The sequence below is a fragment of the Rhamphochromis longiceps genome, linkage group LG1 (assembly GCF_057381845.1).
Source record: "Rhamphochromis longiceps isolate RC_006_pf linkage group LG1, R_longiceps_female_GT1.1, whole genome shotgun sequence".
NCBI lineage: Eukaryota > Metazoa > Chordata > Actinopteri > Cichliformes > Cichlidae > Rhamphochromis > Rhamphochromis longiceps.
Genome location: NC_140557.1, coordinates 3,138,477 through 3,159,757, shown reverse-complemented (window position 1 = coordinate 3,159,757; position 21,281 = coordinate 3,138,477). Strand labels below are relative to the sequence as shown.

At 43.5% G+C, this 21,281-nt stretch overlaps 2 protein-coding genes and 1 pseudogene across 3 annotated transcripts; 2 read left to right on the top strand and 1 right to left on the bottom strand.

Moving 5' to 3' along the window:
- LOC146678111 (NACHT, LRR and PYD domains-containing protein 3-like) lies at positions 1-6,724 on the top strand (annotated as a pseudogene). Its single transcript, XR_014911700.1, has 3 exons — positions 1-689; positions 2,806-2,915; positions 4,627-6,724. The product of XR_014911700.1 is annotated as an NACHT, LRR and PYD domains-containing protein 3-like (transcript).
- Positions 6,725-9,737: 3,013 nt separating this feature from the next.
- LOC146678110 (uncharacterized) lies at positions 9,738-13,256 on the bottom strand. The gene has a single exon (XM_085405640.1). The coding sequence runs from the start codon at positions 11,457-11,459 to the stop codon at positions 9,750-9,752; it is 1,710 nt and encodes a 569-aa protein (XP_085261766.1). The 5' UTR covers positions 11,460-13,256; the 3' UTR covers positions 9,738-9,749.
- A 952-nt stretch (positions 13,257-14,208) lies between these two features.
- Positions 14,209-21,043, top strand: LOC146678109 (WD repeat-containing protein 88-like). The gene is made up of 11 exons (XM_085403780.1): positions 14,209-14,370; positions 15,525-15,635; positions 16,649-16,737; positions 17,544-17,607; positions 17,783-17,921; positions 17,999-18,128; positions 18,335-18,522; positions 19,021-19,103; positions 19,196-19,264; positions 20,380-20,478; positions 20,585-21,043. The coding sequence occupies exons 1-11, from the start codon at positions 14,281-14,283 to the stop codon at positions 20,708-20,710; spliced, it is 1,188 nt and encodes a 395-aa protein (XP_085259906.1). The 5' UTR covers positions 14,209-14,280; the 3' UTR covers positions 20,711-21,043.
- The last annotated feature ends 238 nt before the right edge of the window (positions 21,044-21,281 follow it).

Here is a 21,281-nt window from a genome sequence, read left to right as displayed (position 1 = left end):
AAAGTGTGTCAGTATTTTATAAGGATGCCATGTTTCTGTATCATCTCTCTCCTGTCAGAGCCTCTTCCAAACATCAGCCTGTTTAATGCTCTCATATCTTCAACATCTCAAGTAAATTATACTGCACAGTTTTCTGTCCAATAAAAGAATATTTACTGCATGAGTCTATTTTCCATTTTATCTGAAACATTCAAGGAGATCTTTTACTGTATTTTGGTGATATTGCCCTTAAATATGACTAAAGCTTTCATACAGTGGTGATCACGGACATAACTCTGACATCAGTCTGACTGAACTCTGAAAATCACTGAGTGTTATTTCACAGAACCATAATTAGATTAACTCAAACTGAAACACGCGGTGTTAAACAGTAGTATAATTATCATTAACTGTCAAAGTAAGTGCGTATTTTGCTTGTTTCCGTTTCCATCAAAAATCGAATTAATTAATAATTGTTTGATTTGTGTTGATGAAGGCCTGCCTCCTTCTCCTCACAGTCACTTTTTACGAGACCATGAGTGTGTTTCATTTTTTGTTCTGTCAGTCTTGGATGTGACTCCTGAAAAGAGATTCACCATGATTCTGGTTCTCCTTTCACAGTCAGTACTGCTGGTTTCTCTCTCAGACTGACTGAAGATGAGTGATCTGGAGTCTCCAGGATCCAGCCGTCTGTCTGTGACCGACACAAAGTAAGATACTGTCTCTAATGTACACGAAGGAAATAGAGAACATAGGTGAAATCAGTATGTAGAAACAATTACAAGTTTAAAAGGACAAGTAAGATTGAGTGGGAGAGGACTGGGTTAACAGGAAGAAGAGAAAATTCCACAGTATCCGTGCAAAAAGTTTCACTTTGAAATCTTTAAAAGAATGTGGACAAACAGGTGGACTTGGTGTCAGTGGAGTTTACTCCTGGAAGTTTGAGATTATGATGATTATTACTTCAAAAACACCTGTACAGACGTTTATCAGTCATTCCATACCAGCGCAGTGCCCAGTAACACTTTGAGGTGACTGGAGCTTTATATATAAAATGAATGCAGTCCGATCAGTTTATGAGAATAGTCAAAGTGACTTTGGTAATATTAGTTGCCAATTTTTAGTTGGTATTGGTTTGTAAGATTAGTTTAAAATGAAGACTTCATTTTAACTGAATTTTGTTACGTCTCAAGAATTTGGACGTTTAGCCTTAAGGACAAACCTAAGGAGGAGGTTGGACTTTAGAGTTGAGCCCAGAGATGTACGGCTGATTGAGGGGCTACTTTTTGTCATCAAATTAAAAAGAAATAAAATGTAGGCTTAGAAGACACGGTTGGTTGTTTGGTTCAGCATCTCTGAATATCTTCAGAGCTGTAGAGGCTTCAGAATGTAGAAGTTTGGATGGAAACTCCAAATACTTGAAGCCCACAAGATGCATCTTTAAAAAGTCAAAAAGAAGCGAAGAATTGCTGTCGCTAAAACCAAAATAACATTTATAACAACAACAAAAGTGTATGATTTGGTAATATGATTGGAATGGAACAAATGGATTCTGAAAATCAGAGATTGAGTTTCCAAGTGAATAATGCAGCTGAAAAACTTTCCTGTTATATGAAGACTTTTAACCTGTAGTTCAGTATTGATCTGCCACAGTCAGCGAACAGAACTGCCAAAAAGGAAAAAGACATTAAGATCCTCAAAAGCTTGGCATAATATAGTCATACATTTTCACCTGAATACATCTGCCCTGTGCAAATCCGTTTCAAAGGCCTTTGCAGCTAATAATGGTCAATATATTAATTTAAAGAATACAGAAAAACAGCTGGTTCTTTTTCAGGGTTTCATAGCTTTTTTGTGTAGAATGCCAAGCTTTAATATTATAGAGATTTGCAAGTATCTACAAAGCATGATATGATGTGAAGTTCAACATCTGGGACATGTGTCCCGCTATGCATTGCAGAAAATGACTCAATCTCTTAGTACAGCAAACAAACAATGCAGGAGGGCGGGAAAATAATGGTCTCCTCTGCCGTGGCATCAGAAGTTGAGAATTGACGGGACAAAGTGTTGGGTTTCTCGTTTTGGGTTGCCGGGTCTATAGATCATAACACAGTTGAACCAAGCAAAGGAGAGGGCCCACCTGGCTTGTCTTGAGTGGCTGCTGTGAGATATGCAAGATGCTTGTGGTCAGTCAAACGATGAACAATGAGCAGGTGTTCTGCTCCCTCCCGCCAGCTAGCAGTTCCACTTCTCCCACGTCATAGTTTTGCTCAGTTCGAGAAAGACAGCAGAAGGGAAAAAGCTGCATTTTCCCTTCCTTGTTCTGGAACAAGATGAACTCCATCAACGATAAATTGTTGGGTGGTCACACACAGCTGACTGCAGCTTTCCAGTCTTATAAACAGTACATTTGTACAATGACTGAAACCAGCCCACTGGCTGTGACGTCAGTTCCTTGATCATGAATATGCAAATTGTCATGACCATTGATCAACAATCATTGATCAAAGACCATTGATCGTGGAATAATCTTCCACACTGCACCTAACGTGACAAACTGAAAGCAGTCATTGGGTGGGAAACATTGAGGAGAACACTTTTGACCTTAGAGAAGAGCTCTGCATAGAAAAGGATCAGGTTTGAACTTAGTTTGTGCAGCTGTACCTTTAACTAAGGCAAGTTCCTGCATCAACTCGTCCTGTTGTCTTTTTGAACTGTGCTTCACTATTCACTACAGATGAATGCACTGTAAACACCTGCGTGTGAGTCACTTTGGTCACTTTGACAGTTGCACTGGTAATAATAATTTTCCCTTTGTGTCCTCAGAGAGAACAGTGATGTTGGTGTGGAGGAGGAGGAGCAGTTGTCCTGCTGTGCTTTGGGTCAAGATGTCTCAGAGGATTCAGTCGCTACCAGTTGTGGCGTCTCTGTCCAAAGTAAGAGTCGGTATCCGTGTGCTGATGAACACATTTTTGAAAACTTGACTTCTTGTTTTGTAGGTGCATGAAAAAGATTTCATTCGATTTTTTATGGTATAGGTTTTTTTCCTGTTTTACTTTGAATGTTGTTTCCTTTCATGTCTCACGTTAGTTTTACTTCCTGTCTTAATTATTTTTCACCTGGTTTGCTAAAGTTCAGCTGTCATGTTCCCCACCTGCTCACAATATCAGGCAATCCTCAATATATACTACTCAAAACAATCAGAGGAACACACTGAAAACATAATGGCTCTCGCGCGGAGAAAAACATGCTGGAGATCAATACTGATGCAAACTGGGTGATGTGTTGGAAACGAAAGGATTCAATTGTTTGTTGGAAATAAATGATCAAAATACTGGATACTGGCTGAATCCAAATACAAACAGAAAATCAGAGTGAAAAACGCTGCAGCAGGCTTTTCCATTTGGCTCTGATTTCATAGCAGCAGCTCAAAATGAAATAGTTTGTATGGCTGCGTGTGCTGCTGGGCCAAAAGTTTAGCTGGTCATTTGTAGATTTTTAGATGAAATAAAAAACAAAAAAAACACTCAACAAAAGATCATCTAAAGAAGAGCAGAGTTCATGTACACACTTTATTAAGCAGCTACTGTACAACAAGAACAGAATCATGTAAATGGCCAAACAACAGCAACAGTAATCCCAGGGTGTAGCACAGCAGGCAAAGAGACGCAGTAGCACAGAGAGAGTAAAGGATCACATGGAGAACAAATGGAGCGCGCTCACGAGCCCTCTCTTCGTACAGAGCCAGAAACGTCTGACCCACAGAGCTCACTAAGACGACAATAACTCGTTTTTCCCACACAGATTACATATAACATCACACTGAATGAAATTACATGTAGCAGATTACATGAACTATATAAGATGAGGATTCGCGTATTAAGCATATTCAGAACTATTTCCTTCCATTATTTTCTTGGGTTAACAGTTTTTGTTGCTTTTCTGCTATCGCTTAAATTTTATTCATATAGCACCAAGTCACAACAGCCACCTTAAGGCACTTTATAGTGTTAGGTAAAGCCTCAGTAATAAAGCCTCAGACAACTCCCTACGAGCAACGACTTGGAGACATTAAGAAAGAAGAACTCTCTCTTTGTACAGTCGAAAACTGAGACGGAACCAGGTTCAGTGACGGGCCGCCATCCACCACGACTGGTTGGAATGAAGGGAGGAGGGCAGGATAAAACCTGCAGGCTGAGAGCAAAGTGCTCCATCTATCTGATATGATACTGTGAGGCCTCTCAGATAAGATGGGGCTGTTTTATTATGGCCCTTTTTATGTGAGAAGCATTTTGAATTCAGCTCTGGATTTAACAAGAAGCCAATGATGTGAAGCCAGTATGAGGGGGATTTTCCCTCCTCTTAAAATGTCTCATTAGGAACATTTTTAACAGTTGCTTCTTGTCTCTGCTGTGACAAAAAAAGGTTCTGATTATGAATCAAAATGTTTTAAATAAGTCACACACTGGTTATAACTTAATGCCGAAAATGTCATGTTACACGATTTACTATTTTCTGAAGCTTATTTACAATTTACAATGCTTAACACCATTCCCATCCCTCCCGTCAAAAGATAAAAGTCTGTTTTTCATGCAGTTTCACACACTAAAGACATTTCATTCTTTTTGGTTTCTTGTTGTCAATCAGCAGATGCGAGTCTGGAAGACGTTTTAGAAGAATATAAGACCAGTCTGAGGAGGAGGTTTGAAAGTGTGACTGAAGAAACTGATAATACAGGAAGTGGAACCCTCCCGAACAGGATCTACACTGAGCTCTACATCACAGAGGGACAGAATGAAGACGTTCATAACCAACATGAGGTGATGCAGCTGGAGACAGCTTCCAAGATGGAGGCTCTTGATGACATTACAGTCAGGTGTCACGACACCTTTAAAGCCTTACCTGACCAACAGAGACCCATCAGAGTGGTTCTGACCAACAGCGTCGCTGATCAGAGACGAGCAGTACAGTCTTCTGGAGCTGCTCCATGTTTTCCATCCAACATTACAGAAGGTCACAGCAGAGAAGCTCGCTGTCTGTAAACTTTTGTTCATCTTTGACGGCCTGGATGAAAGCAGACTTGGATCATTGGATTTCACCAACGGGAAGCTGCTGTCTGATGTCACAGAGAAGTCATCAGTCAGCCAGCTGCTGACAAACCTCATCCAGGGGAATCTGCTTCCCTCGGCTCTCGTCTGGATAACTCCCCGACCTGCAGCAGCCAATCAGATCCCTCCTAGACGTGTTGACAGGGTAACAGAAGTACGAGGCTTCACTGATGCCCAGAAGGAGGAGTACTTCAGGAGGAGATTCAGTGATGAAGAGCTGTCCAGAATCATCTCCCACATGAAGACATCCAGGAGCCTCCACATCATGTGTAGAATCCCAGTCTTCTGCTGGATCACTGCTACAGTTCTGGAGCACATGTTGACTACAGAGCAGAGAGGAGAGCTGCCCAAGACCCTGACTGACATGTACTCACACTTCTTGTTGGTTCAGATGAAGAAGGGGAACAAACATGTGGGGGGACATGAAACAAGTGAGATGGCTGAAAGGAAATTTCTTCTGAATCTGGGGAGGCTGGCATTTAAACATCTGGAAAAAGGAAACACCTTCTTCTACCAAGAAGACCTAGATCAGTGTGGTCTGGATGCTACAGAGGCCTTGTTGCACACAGAAGTTTATACGGAGCTCTTTAAACAGTGTTTGTTAATCTTGAAGGTGGCTTTTATTTGTGATTCAGGTCTCAATGTCTCTTTGTGTATACTTATATGCAGAAGTAACACAAAAGAAGAAGTGGGAGCTGGCCTGACACCAGTAACTGACTTCCAGTGAAAGCTTTGGCTAATAATATTTTTTAGCGAACATTTTTCTTGTAAAACAAAGGGGGGCCTAGCAAAAAAGGTTTGGGAACCACTGCTCTACAAGGTTGGCGAAATAAAAAAAAATGTATTAACATTTTTTTATTTGGACTAAAAAAAATGTTCGAAGTGGACTAGGTGCTAATTTTCAGATGTCAGGTCTACATCTAGAATCAAAATGAGCACATACATAAACAACCAAAGTGAAGCATTAAGACAAAACATAGCAACGTCAAACAGGGTCCACACATTTTGCCACAAATACATGCAAAACAACTAAATTGGGCCACAAAAGTGATGTAAATTGACCAAACTAAGACACGAATCAGACAAAAACAGATGCAGGATGATCACAAACAGACACGTCGGCTACAAACTGATGCAAAACGACTAAAATCACACGTGTAACACTTTCTACATATTTGACAACAGAAGAAAAACACAAACAAACTTGGAATGTATTTTTAATTTGGATTTTTTTTATTTCATGCCGAATTAGATATTTTAAAAATCAAGCCAAATCACAAAGTCTCCTCCCTGTTTGTACTGTAAGGTCAAAGCCCTACTGTACTACAGAGAACCCCAACAATCAAATGATCCCCCTCTGAGCAAGCACGAGGCGACTGTGGGGAAGAAAAACTCCCTTTAACAGGAAGAAACTTCCAACGGAACCGGGCTCAGAAGGGACGGCCATCCGCTGCGACCGGTTGGGGGGATGGAAATCAAAAGGAGACGAGATGGCGTGAACTACAGTTCTAAAATTTGGATTTGAGGGCTGATCCCAAAATTTTATGGTGATGCTTTTAAAAAAAGGATTTGGTGCTAAAAGTCTGCTTCAAGATTTTAAAAGAAGCAGGGCAGTGGGAAAAGCCAAAATGGTCATTTTAATGATCTCTGGCTTTAGTGAACCACCTGAAGGGTTTTAGCAATGTTTTTCCCACCGCAGAAAAAAACCTGGATATTTTGGACGTCTTTGGGGGACCCGGGATGACTCCGAGAGTGATTTTTAGATGTCTAATCAGAGCCTCATCAAAAGATGAATCATTTGCCATCGAAGCCTTTAAGACATTGTCTGGGGAGCCAAACTCCTTGATGAGGCGTTTGGCTATTTTCTTGATGAACTTTGTCTTGTCATTTGTCAGACTTGTGGCAGACGCTGTGCTGCTGAGTTCAGGCTGCATTAGATTGCTCAGACGATTGATGACCGTGTCTATTTCTTTTGTAGTAGTTGCGATCCGAACAGCAGACTTTTGGGTCTCAGGTTTAGATTTATGGATGACTCTCATGATAAGGAGCAACGCAAGGTCATTGGAAATTTTCTCAACATCAGAAGATGAACCTGACACAGAATCCATCTCTGATATTTTGGAGGAATCTTTGAGAGAGTGTTTCAGGCTCAAGGCTCCAGATGATTTATCTGGAGAAATGCTCCCAGGTTTTGGTGTTGGAAGTGATGCATCAGATTCTTTTCCTCTGCCATCTGAAGCAGGGCTTTTTTCCTGTGTTGTGGTCTGTGTTCTTTTAATAAAGTTGTGGATGTCTTCCAGGGCCCCAGAAATCTTGTCCATTTGAACAATTTGATCTTTCTCTTCATTCTCCACCCAGAGTAAAAGCTTCTGCAAAAACCTTTCTACTGTGTCATCTATGAGGACATAGAGGACTTCAGCAGAAATGGGACGCTTTGAGCCCTCTACTGATTGTGGCGTCCTGGAGATGACTGTGTCTGAGAGGGACCTACCCATTAGAGCAGGGGTGGCCAACCAGTCAGAGACCAAGAGCCACTTTTTTTTTACTGTGTTACCGCAAAGAGCCACATCATACGCATGGGCACACATGAACATCACCCATCCTTTCCTCCCTCTCTCTCTCTCTCTCTCTCTCACACTCACACACACACACACACACACACACCTCTGCTCAGCCAGATTTATTGTAAATGTCACACACCAACATGATAATGACAGAAATGGACTCCTACAGTACTAAAACCACAGGCCAGTCATTTTCAACAATGAACATTGTGTGCACTGTCTCACACACACAAACTCTCAGTTCAACCAAGTCCACAAACAAAAATATAATAATCTACAATAGCATTTACTTTTATAATGCATGTTGTTTAGTGGGACTTCTGGCATTCCTTGCCTTGAACAATCCTCTTTAAATCTGGCTTGTATTCCGTTGTTGTCACTCGAAGCAATTCTTTCACATGTGTGTCAGTCAGAACAGATCGATGCTTTGATTTCACATGTTTTAGGGTAGAAAACACAGACTCGCAGACGTATGTTGACCCAAACATTGACAGTATCTTAAGCGCAGCCCGTTTGACATTGGGGTATTTTTCCATTGGCACACTTTTCCAGAACTCAATGGTCCCTTCCCTTAAAGCAGGTTTCAATTGGTCCTCTTCACAAAGATCGATCATCTCCAACTCAGCCGCAGCTTCATCTGTGACTAGCGGGACTTTCAAACAGCCGGTCTCTGCATTAAATGGGTCGACGAGGAACGTAATCTGTGGCCTTTTCAATTGTAGATCATGGAACCGGGTCACGAAGCTTTCGTGCAAGTTTTCAATCAGCGTTGCATATCTGGCTCTTTGCTTACTCAGGGCAGCACTGGCGACTTGCCCGCTGGCTTTTAGCAGAGTGGGAAAATGCGTTAAATCTCCCTTTTGAATATGTGTCTTGAACAGCTTCAGTTTGTTGACAAACGCAAACACACTTTGCACTAGGTCAGGGAGCATTTTTAACTTACCCTGCAGGGTCAGGTTCAGTCTGTCCAAGTGACACAGCATGTCGACCAAAAAGGCCAGATCCATAATCCACTTGAGGTCCGAGAGCTCGGGATAGTCCTTGTCCTTCTTTTCCATAAACAGTTTCACGGCATCCAAAAGCTCAAAGAAGCGAGAGAGTACCTGGCCTTTTGACAGCCACCTCACAGTGCAGTGCAGCGGCAGGTCACCTGGAAGCCCTTGGTCCAGCTCAGCGATGAGATTCTTGAATTGCCTGTGGTTAAGCGCATGTGTGCGGATATAGTTGACGATTTCCATCACAGGCTTCATGACGTTATCTAAATTCAATGATTTAGACACGAGTTGCTCCATGTGGATGATGCAGTGGAAATTCCAAAAGTCAGGAATAGTTTGGTCAGCTTTGCACAGCCCCACAAGCCCGTTCACAGATCCCATCATGGCTGGTGCTCCATCCGTGGCTATTGCAGTTAATTTCGTTATGGGCAGATTTGCTTTTTCAAATGCAGCCATCATGGTTTCTTTCACATCTATGCCACGGGTTCTGTCTTTTAATGGCACAATATCCAGGAGTTCTTCTTTGATCACACAATCGTTTGAAACAGACCGTGCAAATATTGCCAACTGAGGCTTGTCTTGTATATCACAACTCTCATCCAATGCGACACTAAAATACTCACATGCTTGAAGGTCAGAGTGCAACTGTGATTCAATAGCCGTGTTAATGTCCGATATTCTGTGTTCAACAGTGTGGCGGGACAGTTGGACGTCTGATACCATGCGTTTTAATTTGTCGTTTTCAGGAGACAAGATTCCAACAACATCACTGAGGCATTTTTAAACGAACTCCCCTTCATTGTATGGCTTTTTAGCCCGTGCAATGTTCCAAGCCAGCTGATAGGATGCGAGCGTTATGGTCTCTGACCGCTTCGTAAATTTTTGGAAAAACTGTATCTGCTTTTCTGCCTGACTTTTCAAAGTGGCCAACTCGTGCTTGCGAAGTTCAGTCCCTTTTGGAAATTCCTGGTCGATGTTAGCATGGAGTGAGCTGAAGTGGCGCTGAAGATTTGAAGCTTTGAAATGCGCTAATGACGTCTGACATATAAGGCAGAATGGCTTACCATTGCGTTCAACAAAAAAATATAAACTCTCCCACTCTGTTAAAAACGTCCTGTGTTCATCTTCATATTTTCTTTTTGCTGTGCATTTTTTTCCTGCCATTTTAAGGGCGAACTTGCTCCTACTGGGAAACTTTGCGGTATTTTCATCTCACACACATGCGCATTTGATGAAAAATACCGTATTGAACTCAAGCGAAGCGAACGCGCACATTTTAAAACAACAACATAAAAAAAATCAAAACACAAACATAAACTTTGATATGAACGTAAGAGCCGCATGAAACCAGGCAAAGAGCCGCATGCGGCTCGAGAGCCGCGGGTTGGCCACCCCTGCATTAGAGGTATGGGGATTTGATAGCCTCGATCCACCGTAAGTAGATCAAACAGGTTTGCCACTAAGTCCTCCGTAAAATTCCTGATATGCCCACTATTTTTAAAGTCCCCCAAGGTCTTATCGATGAGGAAGAGTTCTTCTTTCTTTGTTAATTTGTCAAATAACTGATTAACGTCTGATCTAATGACGTTAAAGTCGACTGAAGAAGAACGTTTAATTGCGGTTCCCAGGCTTGCCGTATGTCGAGAAGGGGAGCGATGAGCCTCTGTACTCTGGGGAGCAGCCGTTTCAGGTACTGACCCTGGGAGAATGAAAACTATACTTTCATTGGAGGGCGCAGTTTCCTTCTTGGGGTGGCTGCAAATGTTTTGTAGACAAACAAAATGTTTCCTGTTTGCCTTTATTCTTTTTTTCAGCTCTGTTTTCATTTTTTCAAATTGTTTTTTTGCAAACATGGAGAAGTTGTGTTTGCGTGCTTTGAGCCTGGCGTGTGAGGTGGATGGCACACATTTGGAGAAGAAGTGTCTCACCTTGTGGATAATTAAGCCTGCATTAAAGGCAGGTTTGGGTAAGTTACATTTCTCACAGAGCTCTTCACTGCTTGAATCCATGTTAGCAAGTATCTCACCTACGATGTCAGCTGCAACCATTTCTACTGGGGTTGGAGCCTGGATACTTTGTGTTTCTGCAGTCGGTTTTATTTTGCTTTGTGCTGTTACAGCTGATTCTTCTGGGACCTCATCTTTATCTTTTCCTGTCATCTCTCCATCTGAGCTCCTTGTTGACAGAATAACAGAAATCTCTGCGATTGCTGATTGCACTGATATTTTTGAACCAGTACGTTCTGTACTGGAATGAGACCCATTTGTCCCACACTGGCAGCGCAGCTTACATGCTGCATACCTTTTCAGGCATGAGGCAGCGCAACAAACCATGCGGTGTAGTTTCTTAATACTACTAAATTTGCCGCTAACATAAACGGCAGGGTCTACTGGGAAATCGGGGCTTTTTTCAATCAGTGCAATGGTTGAGCTGACCTTTTCTGAGATCTCTTCCTCAACCATCAGCGTCAGCTTGTCAGCGCTCTTATCTTGCTGTTTTGAGACATTAAGAGCGCCGGCGATGGCAGCTGAGATCGAGTCTCCGAGGGACACCCTTATTTTCCCCTCATCCATAAGCTCTTCCCTTATCATGGGTTCCTGAATAACAGGAAGGGCTATTTCCAGGATGCTGGCAGAGGCGATCTGAATGATTTCAGAAATCATTTCAGCGAGCACGGCATGGATGCTGGAGTCGCATTTTCCATTTTCTATAATGCTCCACTGAACTTCAGAGAGCCTTTCAAAGCACCTGTTGATTGGCGGGATAATCTGGTCTGGTGTGACCACGATTGAATTTTCATTTAATGTTTCCATTGTTGTGTCACAAATTTGATTTTCTTCGTCTGAGCGTGTGAGAATTTTCTTGTATTACAGAGCGCCGACTGCTGAACGTTTTGCAAACAGATGAGCATCAGTTCTGATTTTTCTGTCTGAGAGCCGTTATTTATAGGCTCGGTTGTCTGTGACGTTACTGACAGGTCACAGCAAGCGCGAACGCCTTTGATCTGCCAGTGACGTCACAAGAAACGCACGCGGAGAGGCGGCGTTCCTTGCCCGCGCTCACAGATTTGAATGACGCTTTGGAGTTGACGGCACGCCGCAATGCATTGTGGGAGCCCGGCACCATTTTCGGGGTCTACGAATCAAAATAAACACGCTCTGTTGGAACGACGATGACAAGATGCTTAAAAGCAGTTCGTGACCCACCAGGATTCATTGGAATCATAGGTTGGAGGACGTTTTGGGGGGAAATGGCCGACGGTCGAAGCGGAGAAGAAATAAACTCTTAAAAGTTAGTTCTGGGTTTTTAATCTCACTTCATATATACACCAGGACACATGTTAGCATAATGAAAGAATTGTAGAATTAGGTGGAGTCAACAACAGCAGCATAGTGCAGTCATATCACAAATGTTAGCATAATGAAAAAGTCTTACAAAGTCAAATTTAGCTAACCTTCGGCTAAGTTACGTGACGTTAGTGATATCGCCACTTAACGCGGCTCTTTGGTCGGTTAGTTAGTTTAGGTTTGTGCCGAAGCTGGGTCTGTTTGTCAGTGTGAAGCCAAACGTACTTTAACGTTTTAGGAAACACCGAGCAGACGGCTCATACTTGCCAACATTCAAAGGGCTGTTGGGGGGGGGGCAAATATATTTTACAGTGTTTATTTATTCGACAAAATACGTTAAATGTCACCGTTATTATTGGCTGGCCGGAAACAGCGGGGGTGTCCAAATTCAGAGGCTGCTTCCACCTGAGGACCCGCCTTCGCGGTCTAAAGAAAGCCGCGTAGTACGTCACGAGCTCCCTCGGTGGAGTGAAACTGCGTCTGCTCCTTGCTGTCTAAAATATAACCGGGCGCTGGCGTCAATTCTCCACCGTCTCACACTTTGTTTAATCAGTTTTCTGTTTGACGTTTATTCAGCTTTGTGAAAACCCCAGAGGACCCCTCCCGAGGGATTAATAAAGTTACATTTAATCGAATCGAGTAACTTTAATCTCAGCCAAAACGATTTACTCACGAACAAGTAAAACACTGGAAAAGCCAAACAAGAACATTTTGAAGTTATCGAAGTGACTTATATATCCTGTTTAACCCGAGTAGCGAAAGACCGCGGGGGGTTGAAAACGATGTGCCGGGAGTCCGGTGTTCTCGCCGTCTCAGAGATTTGAAGTTTACACAGCTACATTCTCGCCTGAAAATAGTTTAAAAGTTTATTTTGTGACCCAGAAAGAGAAATAAGAGTAATATTAAAACTACAAGCTGCCGCCATTGTTGGAAACTGGAATTGGCTGGGCCGCGCTATGAATTCTGCCATATGTTTTTTCAATTTTGTTGTCCGGGTTGAAATTCGGGAGAAATTCGGGAGAATGGTGGCTCCGGGAGGTTTTCAGGAGGGGCTCTGAAATGCGGGATTCTCCCGGAAAAGTCGGGAGGGTTGGCATGTATGAGACGGTTCACCAAATATGTGGCCCGCGAACTGTGGTGAGGACACAGACTCAACCATGCAGTGCTGAAGTTTGTCCGTAAAAGAGCTCTCACCCTGTTTAAACCACTAATGAGAGAGACAGTAGATGGAGAAGTCCTCCTCCTGTTTCTCTGCTGTTTTTGTCAGGCTTATATCAAACAACCTGAGTTGTCACCTTTGTTATAAAGACCAATGTTCTGCAGGATCCTGTGTCCTGTTTTAGTTGTGCTGCTTTAGTTGCTAACTGCCATGGTTGATTTCCTTCTGCAAGTGTCCAGAGTCAGAATTGAGAAGGTGAGACGTGACAGAGGCTCTCCACCCCTGATGAGACACCAGGACAGTGTGTGAGGAAGAGGAGGAGAAAAAGGAGCCAGCATCAACTGAGAGATATAGAGGAGAACAGGGGGACAACAGACAGCTCTCTGTAGTCTGTAAAAATAAGGGAACCACGGACAACTTTGATAATGCTTTGATTTATCCACAGTACATTTAGTTCAAATATTGTTTTCATCACAGAGGGATTGTGCTGGTTTCAGTGGGGAAAGTATGCAGCTCATTTAAATGTTCAAAGAGCTGTGAAAAGTTGTCCGTTCATAAAGTGTGTCAGTATTTTATAAGGATGCCATGTTTCTGTATCATCTCTCTCCTGTCAGAGCCTCTTCCAAACATCAGCCTGTTTAATGCTCTCATATCTTCAACATCTCAAGTAAATTATACTGCACAGTTTTCTGTCCAATAAAAGAATATTTACTGCATGAGTCTATTTTCCATTTTATCTGAAACATTCAAGGAGATCTTTTACTGTATTTTGGTGATATTGCCCTTAAATGTGACTAAAGCTTTCATACAGTGGTGATCACGGACATAACTCTGACATCAGTCTGACTGAACTCTGAAAATCACTGAGTGTTATTTCACAGAACCATAATTAGATTAACTCAAACTGAAACACGCGGTGTTAAACAGTAGTATAATTATCATTAACTGTCAAAGTGCGTGCGCATTTTGCTTGTTTCCGTTTCCATCAAAAATCGAATTATCAACTAATTATCTTATCTCCCACCGCCCCCGAATGCACCAAATTTCGCTTGTGAGGCTGTTGCCACGGTAACTGTCATCAGCTAATGTGGCTTTTGGCTAAACGACAAGTTTTATTTGTACCGAAAAATGGCGTCAAGGAACATCGACCCTTTGTCAGCGGAGGAGCCTTCAGAAGGCGGAGAAGAGGAGAGAGGAGCGTGGAGCTGGGAGTCTCAGGTAAACCGAAACGGTTAGCTCGGTGGCTAACGTTAGCGTGATGCGTTCACTTGCATGTGAGGTTTGTGCAAAGTTAGAATCCTGCATCCTGTCTCTTGGTCTGAAGCGCTTCACGAGAACAAAGTTATTTTAGAGCGTCTGATCCCGACAGTCTGACTGAGATGGAGCAGGCATATTTATTCTGTAACTTCCAGTAATTCTGTAACAGTTATTATGAAGTTCAGGTAATAGTAAAGCACTATTACAATTCCTAGAGTCTAAGTACAGTGCAATACTGAGGTCGCTACTTTTATCTTTGATGTATTGACGTTTTATCGAGCTTAAGATTTCATTTACAAAACATAAGAAGAGCTCATAGAAACATGGGCAGATTAGTGAACGGCCTCAAGGCGCCACTGGATCAACCAAATGAACGTTTCAAAATTAGGATTCACCAGCGTGAGCGTCATAATAAAGGATCTGTAAATCATTTTTAAAAATCTGTGCTGTCAGTGTGGACTGTTATACGCAGATTAATGTTGTAAGATGAGTCTGAAAACTATTTGTAAAAGTGACACTGATGGGCAGAGTTGCATGTGTATTGCAAAACCAGGTAAAATGGCTTATCTTGCACTAGCCTGCCTTTATTTCATGTTTGACATTGATGCCTCTAAGCTGGTTAGGAAAGTTTCCCTTAAAAATCATCTGGGGACATAAGAAAGACCTTCACGGGACAGTAAGACCCAGAAACCCCAACCTAAAAGGCTTTTAGGTGGTAGGGCAGCCACGGGTCATTGAGTGAGTCAGAGGGGAGGGCCAAACATGCAAACTGGCTTTAAGCCATTCCGCCCTCATTTTAAAGTAGGGAAATGCACATCATCAACTCTATATTTTTATCCGCAGCACCAAATCTTACCTCTATTTCTCTGTCTGGGTTCTATGTGCGGTAAGATCCCACTTTCTCCTGTTCTCTCAGCTATTGCAAAACAAGCATTCATTTAAAACCAAAGCTTAGAATTTGAGCTCCAATAGCCCAAAATATATTGCTATCCGAAGCTGGTCCATAATTATACTGGGCAACCACTGCATGGATGTTCTTTGTACAGTAGATGTCAGTCTTCTGTCTTTCTCCTCAATGGTCTTCTGCTAGTTTGCTGTATAATCTGTGTCTGCAGGTCCCAGTGAAGGTGTTGCAAGCTCACAACGATGCTGTGACCACAGCTCGAGTCTGCTGCGACAATCGCTGCATCCTGAGCTGCTCCTCAGACTGCACCGCTGTCCTCTGGGTAAGCTGCTGTCATGGTCGGCAGTTTTTATGAGTTGATGTGCCTGTTTTGATTTTAGGGTTGGTTTACACTCGAGTTTCTAATGTCAGTTCAATTCAGTTTTATTTACACAGCGCCAAATCACAACAACAGTCGCCTCAAGGCACTTTATATTGTAAGATAGATCCTAGCCAACAATCATATGACCCCCTATGAGCAAGCACTTTGGTGACAGTGGGAAAGAAAAACTTCCTTTTAACAGGAAGAAACCTCCGACAGAACCAGGCTCAGGGAGGGGCGGCCATCTGCTGCGACCAGGAGATACTTTGTACTTTGAATCTCCTGTTCCACCACATCCCCAAAGTTCTGTGGAGGCTGTTGGAGTACAGTTAACTCATCGTCATGTTCAAGAAACCAGTGTGAGACGATTTGAGCTTTGTGGCTGGAAGGAGCCATCAGAAGATGGTACACTGTGGTCAAATAGGCATGGAAATAGTCAGCAACAACACTCGGGTATGCTGTGGAGTTTAAATGATGTTTAAATGTTGCTAAGTTGACACCAAAGTGTGCCAAAGTGAACGTAACTCTACACTCTTAAGCTACCAGCAGCCTGAAATCAGGACACAAGGCAGGATGGATCAATCCCACCGTCTCAATGTCCCAACTAGAAATACAGAAGATCAGACAGTTCCAGTTTTTTTTATCGTCTTATTTTGGTGAGCATGTGTAAACTGTAGCTTCAGCTTCTTGTTCTTAGCGGACAGGCGTGGCTCCCCGTGTGGTCTGCTACTTTAACCCATCTTCTTCAAGGTTGTGTGCTGAGAGATGCTCTTCTGCAAACCCTGAGAGAAAAGCCTCGTATTTGTGTTTTTGTGTGTCCACATCAGTCTGTAGAATCTCAGAATCTGTGTTTGACTGAACAGCCTCTCTGTAGATCAGTTTTCTGATGAATTCATTCCACAGAAAGTTTAGGAATAAATCATCAGAAGGTTGTTCCATATTCACTCTTCCTGGTTGACCTCTGACCTGTGTAGGATGTGGGGAGCTGTCAGCCTCTGAGGACGTTTGATGGAGTTCACAGTAAAGCCATCACTGAGTGTGCTCTGATCCCAAACAGCAACAGGTGGGTTCCACATTAGCTTTAAATTCAGCTAGGTTATGATCCTGCAGCTGAGAGCAGATGATTTCTCTTTTGAATTTTGCAAACATTATGCCCTGGAAGCCAAAATCTTTCCACCTGTATTCCTTTTGTCTTGGTCAAAGCTGAGCTGTCGGGTCTTTTCAAGTGAGGCAGAAGTGATTTGGTGTAAAAGAAAGGGTGAGATGAACTTCTGCCAACATTTACAGAAGTAGCGTTAGAAGGTGGCGGTGTACAGGCCAACATTAAAACATTTTTTCAGTTATTTGTGCAGCTGGCCTTGTAGTCGATTACTGCAATGTCTGAATATTTGGAAAAATGAGTTCCCGTGAGCTCCCCGTCACTGTCACTGGAACTGTAAGCTCCACCAGCTGGTGAAGAGTCGCTGTTACCAAGACTGTAAAGTCAAGTAGACTTGTAAAAGTTGACTTTCTGAGATTTGTAAAACAAAAAGTAGCAATTTTTGCACCTTTATCTGATGATAAAGTTGTTCAAATAAAATAAAAACCCAGTCAACTATGGACCTGCTGGAACAGCACGCCACCAAGCAGAGCACCAGGAAAAGATTGTTGTTAGGAAAAGTTTTTCTTCATTTCTTTGAGGAAAAAACATCTTTGTGAATTAATCGATGACTTATTCATCGTCCATGGACCCGTAAGGCTTCATGTAATCTCTCACGCTGATGAAAAAAACATGAAAAAAACAGAGTTCACAAAAAACAACAATGCAGAAACGTCCATGTAGTAGCCTGAGTGCAGCTGTGAATGAAACGTTTGCTCTGTGTGTGTCAGGATGGTCACAGTGTCCTGGGATAAGAAGATGGTGGCCTGGGACCTGGAGACCGGACTCACTCTGGTAACGTCTGCCGTCACGCTCCTGGAGTTTCAAACCAGCAACCTTCCTGTGATTGGCTGCACACATTTCTCTGCGCTGGGTTCAGAGCACGTGTTTCTGCTCTTTCACACACATGGAATAAATTTGGTCTTTTTGCTTTTCTGAGTTTGACTCATTTTTATGATCTTTGTCGCAGTGGAAATCGAGGCAGCTCGGCCTGCTGACCTCCTGCAGCTCCTCGTCCGACGGCCGGCTGGTCGTTTGTGCTGTAAATCCTCAGAATGGCGTTTCCGTCTGCGACGCCGCCAGCGGACAGATGTTGCACCACGTCAGCGGTAGGACAGGTCACATGTTGCCCGGTCGGCAATAATACTCCTGTGAGCGTCAGTGAGCGTGTGTTTGCTTTGATCAGATCTTCACCGCTCCTGCATCACTCGATGTCGGTTCGACCCTCAGAGCCAGCGAGTGGCCACCGTCTCTGCAGACCGCAGCATCAAACTGTGGGACCTGCGGGCGCAGAAAACCACCGTGTCCATCGACAGGTGAAGCATTTCAGTGACCTGTAGATGCTCTGAGCTCCTCTCCCGCTGTGTGGCTTTTGTCTTCAGTGTGAGACGGTACAAAATGATTCATCCAAAACACTCTGAAGTCTCAGATATTTATCAGATTCACAAAAGTTTGATGACAATTTTCAGACCCTCAGAGCAGCCCCCTGTGCACTTGTTCTTGTTTACATTCTCGCAATCAGTAACCATGGAAACGTCGTCTCAGCCTGCTGCTTCACCAGCAACGGGCACTTCCTGTGCACGGCGTCGTGGGACAAGACGCTGAAGCTGTGGGACCTGCAGGCGGGGGGGTTCCGATCTCACGGCGGGACGCCGCTGCAGGGAGGCCACGCAGGCAGCGTGAGTGCCTGCTGCCTCGCCGCTGCTGACGGTGAGACCTCTGAGCAAGGCACATTCCTGTTCAGGTGTCCTCAGCTGACGTCCTCAGATTCTCCAGTAACATTTGTGCTGAACTACGAGCAAGAGGCGGAGTTTGATTCGATGAACACTTTCTAAATCCACGTATGGACAAAAGAGTTCTTTTAATGTGTATTTTTAACTATTTAATTATTTATGCATTAGGATGTTAGCTAATAATGAAAATGAACAAAGCTCATCGTGTCGTGTGCTGTAAGCATGTTTTCTGCCCTCATTAAGAAGCAGACCTCTAAAGGATCAGAGGTCAGGTGGTTTAGACCTCTGGTGGTTGCACAGCTTAAGATTTGTAAGAAATGTCAGCACCTTAGAGTCCGTCATGCTGTTTACTATGTTTAGAAAGCAAGCACTGCTCACTGATGAGCTGATGTGTTTTTCTGCAGGTACTGGAACATGCTCAGTTCTTCCTCATAATGTTTGCCTAATAAAATCACTTCCTGTTGTGTTTCCTCAGCGAACCTCCTGGTGTCCGCCTCCTACGACAGGACTGTTGCTCTCTGGGATTTGTCGTCTCTCTCTCAGACTCTCGTGCTGAAGGTGATTAAACTCGGCTGTGTGAAGACATCCTGATGTTTCTGGTCGTGTTCTTTTAGACACTTAACTCCTGATTTTGCTTTTTCCCCCATCAGGGCCACAGTGATTGGGTGACAGATGTGTCAGTGAGTGCTGACGGGAAGTTGGTGGCTTCTTCCTCCAAGGTTCACAAGTATTTTCCCTCACAGTCCCGGCCAGAAGTTTTTGCTCCTTGAGCTTTTCTTTCTTTCTTTTTTTGTCCTGTCTTTCTCCCCTCACCCTCACCGTGCTCACCATCTCTGAGCCTGGGTCTGCTGGAGGTTTCTTCCTGTGAAAATGTAGTTTTTCCTTCCCACTGTCACCAAAGTGCTTGTTCACAGGGGGGTTTCTCTGTTTTATTGCAGGGTCTGGATGTTACAATATCATTGGTACCCTGGATGTTTAATCTGTTTTCTGATAATGCACCAGAGAAATGTTAAAAATCATTTTATGGAAATTTGGAAAGCAAACAGTGTTTAGTCTCCTGCATCTCACCTAAGACATCCTGTAACCAGGTACAGGACAAACAGACGTAGCCAGGATGCCAAGGCTGATGGTCTCAACATCAGTACTAAGAAAAGGCAGCAAATCAACATAACGCCACACAGGTCTGACTAATAGTGATGAACAGCTGGAACGTGCTGAAGGTTTCATGTATTTTGGCAGCCCAATCAGAGCAGAGTTTGACGTCCACGCGGATATTTAGCAGAGACGGACCAAAGCGCGTCATCTGAGAACAACACAGGTCATGCAGAAACTTTCTGATGCCGGCACATTTCACAGAAAGACGTCAGAGCAAGAAGTGGGTGAAGACACCAAAGGGTGTGTTTGTTTTGTATTCTGAGCTGGTCAGCTGTAAGCAGCATCATGGGCCCAGGACGGGTGGAGTCAAAGTTCCTTCCTATCTGCCACAATGAAGAAAACTAGCTGCAGGGTCACATCACCATGTGGGACTGATGGAAAGATCTCTCGTTCACCTGCATTTGGACTCCAGGACCATCTTCAAGCTGTGATTCCTTCAGTGTCAGTAATTATATAACAGAGTCACATTTGAAGCCTCGTGACTGCAGCTCATGGCTGTGAAGTTCAGTGCAATTCAACCCTCTGTCAGGATCAGAGGATGCTCTCCACTCAGTTTGTTGCTTCATTTCCTGATGAAGATGAAGGTGTTTTTGGGGCACATATCATTTTTAAATATTGAAGGTTGAATTTGAAACTCTGTTAGACGACGACAACAATTTCACCGCGTCTGTCTCTGCAGGACGGGACTGTTCGGCTGTGGGACATAGAGAACATGGAAGAAATCCCAGAGGTCATGAAGAAGAGGAACGCGGAGGGAGCGGGAATTCACATCCTCAAGGTCTGAGTCGTTCATGGATCCTGTGTCCTTTTTTCTCTGATTTAAATGTTTTAGACTCCCCACAGCTGCTGGTGGTCTGTGATGACGACACTGTGTGTGTTTGCAGTGTGAAGAGTGTGGAAAGCCATTCCCAGTGTCCAGACTGCTGACCTCAGAGCTGCTCACGCAGTGCGTCTTCTGTCGCCTCAAATCGCCACCCAGATACCGACCGCAGCCGCCACTGCTTACATGACTTCCTGCGCAGGAGGAAATGTTGTACTAAGTTTTGCAAGGTCTAGTTTTTAAACCGAAAATCGAATCTGATGTTAAAATGATTCCGAGTATGAAACTCTGTAATCCTGGTTCTGATAATGCTGCTGTATAAATAAATGTGTAAGTTCTTTGAGTCTGGAGTCACACATCTGTCTGCTTCCCAGGTGTTTGGTGGCTCATATAAGCTTTACATCACCTCCACCTCCACCCACGCTGCCAAGCTCATGAATCCAGTCTGAGGTGTTTCTGGATGGACTTCATATGTTCTGCTGTGTCTGTGGGTCCTTCCCAGACTAAAGACATGCGTGTGGTGATTCGAAGTTGCCCACCTGTGTAAGCTCTCCAGGATGTGTCCAGCTGACCCACGTAGGTGGTTACACAGCATATCAATAAAGAGAGGTCCAAGGAAGGAAGCGAATATGATTTATTGAAGTACAGAATTCATTTTGAGATATTTGTCTCTGATGGCATTGAATCCCGGCGGGATCGGGATTAGTGCAGGGACGCCGGTGGTGGAGATGAAGATGCTTGAATGGAGGTGGGTTGCACAA

What these genes read in the sequence shown, in the direction of transcription:
- LOC146678109 (XM_085403780.1), top strand. Translation starts at nt 14,281, where the DNA reads ATGGCGTCAAGGAACATCGACCCTTTGTCAGCGGAGGAGCCTTCAGAA. An exon ending in TGGAGACCGGACTCACTCTG is followed by an intron (nt 17,608 to 17,782) that starts GTAACGTCTGCC and finishes TCTTTGTCGCAG; the next exon opens with TGGAAATCGAGGCAGCTCGG. An exon ending in GATGTTGCACCACGTCAGCG is followed by an intron (nt 17,922 to 17,998) that starts GTAGGACAGGTC and finishes TGCTTTGATCAG; the next exon opens with ATCTTCACCGCTCCTGCATC.
- LOC146678110 (XM_085405640.1), bottom strand. Translation starts at nt 11,459, where the DNA reads ATGGAAACATTAAATGAAAATTCAATCGTGGTCACACCAGACCAGATT.